A 9,544-nucleotide genomic window follows, 5' to 3' on the forward strand; every position below is an offset into this window, starting at 1 on the left:
TCAATTTGACTGTATGATCTGGTTGAACTGTAAAGTGCCTTGAGATGACATGTGTTGTGAATTTGGCGCTATATAAATAAACTGAATTGAAAATTGAATTGAATTAAAATGAAAACATTTATCAGTGGAGTCAGAGTAGATGAGCATATGTCCTCAGCAGTGATGGGTCCAGCCCAATGTGCTGGCGCATGTGTCGAGGTCCAAAAGCAAAACCCTGTTGTCAGTGTGCGTATCGTTTCAAGAAGGTCACGTGACTAAAACAGGAGCTGTTTCGAACTGACTGACGCACTAAACTGTGTATATAAATGCATCTGTAAATGCAACACATCTGCCAAAAAAAATCTCTCATCTTTTGCAGTTTATCATCAAATTAATCTAGAAATATGGAGCAGGATCAAGTCAAAGGGTTTCAGCCGAGTGGGACCATTTTGATCTCATACTTGTCTCAATTTTCTTGTTTTGTCATCCTTTTCCTCTCAGTTATCACTCAATTTATAGGAGTTTAAATTGATTTTAAATTGGCATAGTTTGCTGTTCTTACTGTAGTTATTATTTTAAATAAATAAATAAATCCCAGTCCACAAACTAGAATTTATTTATATATAAACTATCCTTATGCAAATGTTTAATTAAGTTTTCCAGTTGTATGTTCACATTTATGGATTATATCCAGAATATCAAACATATTTTCAATTTTAAAAAAAGATATGAAATAATACATTATAGCAAACAATGGCTTAAATGATATTATAGGTCAATAAATCGGTGTCAGTTTAGCCTGTCAATGAGGCTGCCTGTAGTGATTTCAAATGTCCAGCAGATGTCAGTAATCAGTCACAGTATCAATGGTTTGCCAAAGTGTTGAAATGTACATTACTAGTCCTCAGTGATCAATGTATAACTCGCTTCTATTCTCCGAGTTACCTTATAGTTTTTTAGAAGCACATTTCTGTTAAACTTTTGTGTAAAATAAAGTAATATTTTAATCAGATCACAGCCTCTTAAACAAGCCTCAACAGAAACAGCCACATGCTTGCAGCAAACATGGGCAGCATTTATGACTCGGCATGCTAGAGCTTGAACATACCATACTTCACTTGTGAAGAGAAATGTTTCTACTGAACTGTGATATTCAGTTTGAGTAGGAAAGCCCCCTTCCAAAAAAAATAAAATACACAGACATAATAATTTACAAGAAAAAAAGCAGCTCTATTCAAAGAAGAGTTTGCATAAAGCAATGTTTTTTCCTGACAAAACGAGCTCCAAGATCTGGCCAGAGGTGCAACAGTTTTACGAGCTGTACCCCACAACCCCCCATATGAGTATGACCAGTTTTAACAGCCTCCACAGTCAGAATCGCCAGATGAAAATCTGGAGGGCAGGTTTTCATCCTCTTTGTTTAGCTGGTCGTTAGCATCAAGGAAAACACAGTTTCCATCTGTTTACATCAAAGCCATCACTTTTGCTAAAACTAAACCAAGAGGACATACATTTCTGAGGAAGGGGTCTGATCTCCAGAGCAACGGGCCATAATCAGGCTGAGAACTCCTGCTGCTTCCAGAGCATTTTAATCAAACCAAGAAGGAATGACATCAGACTGGTTCAATAAATAAAGCCCTTTGTTTCCCTTTCATCATCTTTAATGAGATGCCTTGTTTCTGAAGCAAACTGTCATTATATGCATCTATGGCCCTAATGTTCAGTATTTTTTTTTCTCATCAATGGCACACCCAATGAGAGCTTTTAAATCAAAGAACCCCCAAATTATACTACCACTCAGTGAACCAACCATAAACAGAAATTAACGGTTTCTGTGTGGAAGTTAAATCTTCCTTTCTTATCAAAAACTCTTCAGAACATAGCAGCTAAACAAGTTTGTGGCCATGTACACCACAATGAACGATTTGAAGAGTGTCAATATGGTTTTTGAGCTGATCATAGCACTGAAACAGCTCTGGTGATAGTCACCAACGATTTTCACATGGCCTCAGATAATGGACTTGTATCTGCACCTGTCTTGTTAAATCTCAGTGCTATTGTACTATTGTAATTCTTTACTGTCAGGAAGGCCACAAACTGTAGATAAAAGCATTCAGCCGATCCAAAATGCTGCAGCCAGAGTTCTGATGAAAATTAAAAAGTAAGATCATATCTCTCCTATCCTAGCTTCTCTCGACTTGCTTCCTTTTAAATTCAGAACAGAAATTAAAAATTGTCCTCATATAAAAACCCCTAAATAACCGAGCCCCATCTTATGTCAGGGATCTGATTGTTCCTTATGTTCCTAAAAGAGAACTTCAATTTGGAAGTGCAAGTTTAGTTGTGGTTGCCAGAATTTCTAATAGTAGAATGGGAGGCAGATCTTTTGGTCATCAGGCTCATCTTATGTGAAAGCAACTACCAGTTTTAATCCATGAGGCAGACAACCTGTCTATTTTTAAGGCAAGGCTTGAAACTTCCCTTTTTGATGAAGCTTATGGTTAACAAAAATTATTAGTCACTGAGTGAAAGGCTATATCCGGTGGGGGAGACAGATGTTTGTTTGTTAACTCCAACCATAACTTTGTTTTTTTTCTGTCCATCCCCATTTTTGTAGCTTTATCTGGTCTGTTCCATTATGGCTATGTCTCCATCCTGGAGAGAAATATCAGCTTTGCTGCTGCAATCAAAACTTTTTTTATTATTTATTTTTTTAATAGTGTGTGTCCATATTGCATATGGACGGACACACACACACACACACACACACACACACACACACACACACACACACACACACACACACACACACACACACACACACCTAGCTAACTTCTCAATTGCTTGTTGGATCGACACAAAAGTTGCTACATATGTAACCAACATGTGTAAACACCTGTTATTTGTAATTTTTCAGCGATTTAAACATTATTTACTCAGACCCAGAATAATTTACTTTCAAATATTCAGTTCCACTTCATCCACCAGTACTTTTATGTCAGTTTAAAACAAGATTGGCAGTTTAGGCAGTGTATAATTCTAGAAATGCCTTATAAAGCATGAGTAGGCCTTCTTTGGAAAATAGACCGATGGGCTTATGTTAAAACAACTGATGCTGTTTTAACTTATTTTCCCATAAAGCACTTTGGTCAGCCCCAGTTGTTTTAAAATGTGTGCTTAAAATAACGTCTGAGTTGAATGAAAACAACAGGGTTAATAGTCAAAAATTGCATTACAATATTAAGTAATAACAGGCAGTTGTGTTCGCAATTTTGTGCTAACCAAACAAAAGATTGATGTTTACTGTTACTAATGGAGACAAAATGGATCACTGATAAGACGCTGAAGCCTGTTTAAAGTCTTAAATCTATTAAAGTCTCTAGTTAAAAAAAAAAAAGGAAACTTTTAGAATACTGTTCCTGGCATCTGGTTTTTAAATAGAAACTGGAAATCAGCCAAGTTCCCATCAGCAAATCAGAGCTTTACAAGAACCAGAGATTAGGGATTGCCCCCTCTTCATACACACAGGCTTAAAGACAAAGCAAGACATTTAACTCAACTAGCTTTTCTTTCTCACAATCATTTATCAGTAGAATTGGACTAAAAACAGAGTGTGCAAACCTCCAGAAGTGCAGCTCAAATCCCTCGCATTTATCCTTGCATTTTAAACAAGCTGCTCCAGCACCAAACTCGTGACCCAGAGTCACCTGTAAAAGAAAGAAAAAAACAACATGAGGAACAGCAATTTCTTTGGATTGCCTTATAGGAGGACACATGTGGGTAGACTACCCAAAAATTGCACTCAAGAGTAGCTCTACTTCAACATTATTTTACTCAAGTGTAAAAAAGTCTTTGGCAAAAAGGTTACTCAAGTACTTAGTAGTTGTTGGACCTTTGATTTAATGTTGACAAATGGTGCAGACAGAAAGACTTTGTGCAAGGTCTGGTATTTTTAAAAAGACTCGAATGCATAAAGAAAATAAGTAAATGTCATGAATATAAAATAAAAAATCCATGCAGAAAAAATACTTTAACCAAATTTTTTTTTCAATGTATAACTTAGGAAACAGGACAGGGTAACAAAGTCCCACTGTTAATATCTAGTGCTTATTGTATGTTCATCTGATCTTGGTATATTTAGAATCACAGAGGACAGCATAGTCTGAGATTATACTCAAGAAGGAGTAGTGATACTTTACAAGTAACTACAATTATTACAGCACAGTAAAACAGCTCCTAAAATTAAAGTATTCTTGAAAAATTGAAGCAGAAAATGAACAGTGCTGCCTACAGGTCAACCGGAACGTTTTTTTTAAAGGTCTGTACTGATACAGATCATATTGACATTAGTCTAACCCAGGGGTATGCTTCCTTTCTAATTACAAAGTGCCATTTTACTCTGAGCTCGCCAAGTGAAAGTTGTTCAGAGCCACAAATATGGCATGGCTTTTAAATAAAACACTCTTTTTATTCATTTTTTTTTAATATCTGCAATAGGAAATCTGTTTCCATTTTAAACAACGGTTCATTTTGTTTTTAGTTTTTGATATTAGGACAAAACACGACAGTTTCATAAAGAATAAGCATTGATTTTGTCTAGAAGATATTATTTTATTTAAAGAATAAACAGATGGGTTCCAAATTAATGACAAGAATTATAGATCTAAAAAAATATTTCTGGTTCTTTAACGTCATTCTTTTTTTCTTTTTAAAAAACTGTTTAAGCCTCTAAGAATGCTATTTGTTAATATACTATATTCAAAACTATTACTTGGCTATTTATAATTATAGCCACTATTAAGAGCCATTGTAGAGAGCCCAAAGAGCCATTGTAAAGCTCCAGAGCCGTATGTTTCAGACCCCTGGTCTAACAAATCCAAGGCATTTGCTGCTTGATTTTTGGGATCAATCTTTAGGTTGATTTAGCCATTTGCGTTCTTCATTCACATGATAAAAATTACACAATAAATATTTTGCTAATCTCAACTTAAACAAAGCATTTATAAAAAACAGCTGGCAAACGGAGGAAGCTCCAATTAATGTTCAACTAGTCACGGATCCCTTTAAATCCTACATCGATAATTTAGTCATCAGTCTAACTGATCCCCGATAAATTCTGTCATAATATGATAAAAAGACACCGATAAATACTTTTTAATCAGAACAAAAAGGACCATTTTATAACAACTCAGTGTAAATATTAACAGATAGCAGATGGAGGGAGCAGAAATGCATGTACTTTGTGTGATCAAAAAGGCATGGCTGTCATGTCCACCTTACTCAATCACCATATATGGTCAACTACTTACGCCCCTGCACTCAAAAGACACGGTTTGACCCCAAAGGAGACTCGCTGGTGAGGAATGCAGACAAAGACTCAACGGATTCTTCCTCATGGGAATTGTGAAACAAATCCCTAGATCCTAAGAGAGACTGAGCATCACTCAAGCTTTCCTAAACTGAAAATGTAACAAAAAAAACTTGGTAGAATCCAAAGAGGGGCAAACTAACAGGTTTAAGCATGTGGTGGTCTAAATATTTATCTAAAGATGGTAAAAGAAAGAGTCTCTGTTAGAAGGGTGTGTACATGAGTGATTCCACAGAAGGGTTAGCTCACCGGGTGATTCACTCCACAAATAATTTACTCCAACCAGGATACTGCAATCATGACCAAGTTTATAACATGGCTGAGTGTTGGTCCATATAATTTAGTGGATGAAGGATTATCTGCAGATGGTTCACCACTTTGCCATACACACTAACATATACAGGAAAATGGGTTAGGTTAAAGAAAAACCACTGCCATCTTCATGAACTTTGTAAGAAAAAAAAGAAAGAATAAAATAAAATGTCAGTATTTGATACAATTGGCACAATACATAGCATATATGTAAAAAATAATAGCTACTCAGGTTAATGGAAAGATCCTCTCGATACAAGAGAAAACAGGTTTTTCAGAAAATGTCTGCTTATCAATTAATTTTTAGTAAATCGAAAGGATCAGTTGAATTCAATTCAGTTTATTTATATAGCGCCAATTAACGACAGATGTCATCTCAAAGAACTTTACAGAGATAATACAGTCCGACTGGTTAGGAAAACCAGTTTATTGCATCCAGTTATTGACTTGCAAGACATGCTCCTCCTGGATTATTTTGCCTTTGGATTTTCAGCAATCCCTCACACAGAGCATGTATAGAGCAACAGTGGAGAGGAAAACTCCCTTTTAACAGGAAGAAACCTCCAGCAGAACCAGGCTCAGTGAGAGCGGTCATCTGCCGAGGCTGACTGGGGTTTCAAGGAGACAGAAGCAGAGATACAAAAAGAAGCTGAGATACAAAAGGCAACTGTTAACCAGCTTCACAGGAGAGCCAGGCAGCGAGCTCCAAGCCAATTCTGCTAATCACAGTAAAACAAACAGGACTACACAGGAAAGAGGTGTTGGAGATTTAATGTCAAACGAAGCAAGTCAGGGTGACCTAAAAATGGACACCATACTAAAGAAAGAAATATCAGCTAGCCTGCTGCCATCAACACCTTAATTAATAGATGACAGAGTTGGTTACATTTTTCAGTGCTTAGTCCTGTTTTCCCTCCTAAACGTAGCTATGGGCTCAGCTTTTACTGTGACCAACTGTATGTGCTCTCTTTCATCACTCTTGGCATGAAGGCTTGGAAAGAAACAGTTGAGCAGAAATGTTCAACTTTTGACGATGTCTGCATGGCAATAAAAACCAGTGAGGGTTTCACTAACTGGCCATAAAACAGAGGAGAGTTTGTTACATTAGCAGTATGAATCGATTTTCAACATGGAGGTAAACATTTTAGCTTTGCCCACTTTCCTCTAACCAACTAATTCATTCAATTTCCGGAAAAGTCTTCTGAAAATCCATCTTTGCCGCCTTGTTTATCACGGACTGCTTTGTAAATGTCAATATCCCTTCTGTTTATAATAAATTTTTTTTTCTTTAGAGACAAACTACCCTTTTTTTTTTTTTTTTTTAAATCACATCCACATGGTCTAAAGTTATATAACTCGAGTTAACAGTTTCTTAGCTTCTAATAGAAACTGCCAAGATGGGCCAAACCTAATTTAAAGATGATAGACAGGGTAAGGTCCCAACATGGTTTTGCCAACGACCACAATGGTGACAGTGTGACAAATTCAAGTCAACTTCAGGAATGCAGTGGAAAATATTTTCTAATATATCAGCTATCTGGTTAATTTAAATCAAATTGATCTTTAAAGATAAAAAAAGAGAGATGCTTCATCTTCTCTTCATCTTTCTTTCTTTCCACTTTGTGACAAAACAGAAGGTTTCCCTCTATCAAATCTGTCTTTGGTCACCAGATCTGCCTTTCTGGATCCCTTCTCTCCCTGTTTGATGCCGTTTCATCTGTTGGGACATATGCCACTCTATTCAACCACATGTTATGTGCTTACTTGATCAAGCTTGTAAGCATTGCATTTGTGTGGGTGTGTATGGGACAGATGAAAGTTGCAAAGCCTATGTTAAAATCATACCCTGTGAGAAACTGAGGAAAAACTAGAAACCCTTGCAACCATCCCTGCTCCCAGCTACTTTTCCAATTGTTGTGCATTTTTACATTTGCAGCGTGTTTGCACCTCTCTGCCACTATATGGTTGGATAACATCAATAGACTATAAATGTGTACATAAAAAAATAAAAATAACATTTCTTCTAACATAAAACATAAAACAAGTCATTGGAGTTTGTTGCGGATCACTATGTTTTCTAACGTCCAAAGGTTTCTATACAAACCTTCCTAATTTGAACTGGTTTTAAGTAACCTAAAATATTCTGATTTACATTCATATGGAAACAAGAAAAGTATTTAAGTAATTGAATGTTTTTAATTCATTTATTTCTTTATATTGTAAACGCGCCATGCGTCACGCAGTTCCTTAAAGTGGAACTGGACCAGGAAGGGAAGTCACCGCTGCACTTATCAACTTAAAAACCTCATTCAAAATTACAAATTGAAAACTAACTTTTCTTAGTTGAAATGGTTGAATTTAAACTTGTTTCGGATCCACATATTGATTCAAAAACGCCTCCCACCATTGACTTCACTATGAGGAGTTTGTTTATGGCCACCTGCTTTGCGCACCTTTTCAGGGCGTTCCCAGCTGCTCCCTACGCCAGAGAAGACCCCACTATCGGGACTACTTACCTTCTTCATTTCCCTCTCTATCTCCATCTTCCAGCCTTTGCGTTGAAGCGGTTCCTCCAGAAATGGTCCGTAGGAAAGAAACAGAAACAAACCAGGACAGAGAGATAAACCCCACTCACTGCCCTCCTGCTCGTTCTGAGCCACACGCGCCTGTTAAAGCGGCCGCAACTATCAACGCTACTTCCTACCAAATATTACAAAATAAATCAACTGTTTCCATTAATTAAAATTTACCTAAATTGTGTTTGAGGTTGTTGAATGTAACGATAAATTCTCTTTCTCCATATATATAATATAGTAAAACATGCAAAACAAAAACTTCCGCACAAATTTGTGTTCATTTTATTACCTTATTTAAAATATATTATTAATAATTACATACAAAAATAGGTGTAAGGTTTGTTTTTTGTTAGAATCGTTTTTTTCTCTATTTTCAATTGTTTTTATTTATCTATTTAGTTTTTTAAAATTATGTATATTATTCAATCCTTAAAGAGTTTAAACATGCGCACCATAGTAACTGTGATTTTTACCATTCCTTTTTTATTTTCTTTACAGCAAAAGGAATTTTTTTGCACTTCCGGTGAAGTTTTTTTTTTACACTTCAAGGTCTCTTTCCCGCAGGGTGGCGTTCACTTTTCTTCCAGCGTTTGTGAGAGGCGCATTATGGCAGGCCATATTGATATTTATTAGCTTGACTGAATGTATATTCCAGATGTCTCAAATGCATTTCTTCCGGTCAAAATAAACATTTCCGATATCTAAAATAACATTCTTCCTATCTAAAATAAACATTCTTTCTATCTAAAATGAATTGTGACTAGGATGAACTCGAATTTCAGATCTCCATAATAGAGTTACTGCTGGTCATAATTACTATTTTGGATGTCAAAAATGAATATAACATTACAGATATCTAGAAATACAATTGGCAGGCCATTTTGACATGTATTAGCTTGACTGAATATGTTTTTAAGATGTCTCAAATGCATTTCTTCCTAGTCAAAATGAGCATTTCAGATATCTAAAATAACATTCTTCCTATGTAAAATATACATTTCAAGTAGCTGAAATGTAATTCTTACTAGTACAAATGACGTCACATTTCCCTTTCATGTGTATTGGGCTTTTACTTCCAGATATCTAAAATAACATTCTTCCTATCTAAAAATAAACATTCTTCCTATCTAAAATGAATTCTGACTAGGATAAATTCTCATTTTAGATCTCCATAATAGAGTTAGGTCTACTGCTAGCCAAAAATGACTAACTTAAAATTTGTAAAGATTTCTAGGTATTTGAAAATTTGTTCTTATGTACAATTATATTTTTTGCAGCCTGAAATGTAATTTTGGCTAGCAAAAATGTA

At 35.7% G+C, this 9,544-nt stretch overlaps 1 protein-coding gene across 1 annotated transcript in view; it reads right to left on the bottom strand.

Annotated features, from left to right (window-relative positions):
* tes (testin LIM domain protein) overlaps positions 1-8,327 on the bottom strand; it is a 20,707-nt gene extending 12,380 nt beyond the window's left edge. Inside the window, exons 1-2 of the mRNA XM_015372213.1 lie at positions 8,176-8,327; positions 3,601-3,686 (exon numbers count right to left, since the gene is read on the bottom strand). Coding sequence (XP_015227699.1) covers positions 3,601-3,686; positions 8,176-8,202 — 113 coding nt within the window. The 5' untranslated portion in view covers positions 8,203-8,327. The remainder of the gene's footprint in view (positions 1-3,600; positions 3,687-8,175) is intronic.
* Between the last annotated feature and the right edge of the window lie 1,217 nt (positions 8,328-9,544).

This window comes from Cyprinodon variegatus, unplaced genomic scaffold (genome assembly GCF_000732505.1).
Source record: "Cyprinodon variegatus isolate N-32 unplaced genomic scaffold, C_variegatus-1.0 Scaffold70, whole genome shotgun sequence".
Classification (NCBI taxonomy): Eukaryota; Metazoa; Chordata; class Actinopteri; order Cyprinodontiformes; family Cyprinodontidae; genus Cyprinodon; species Cyprinodon variegatus.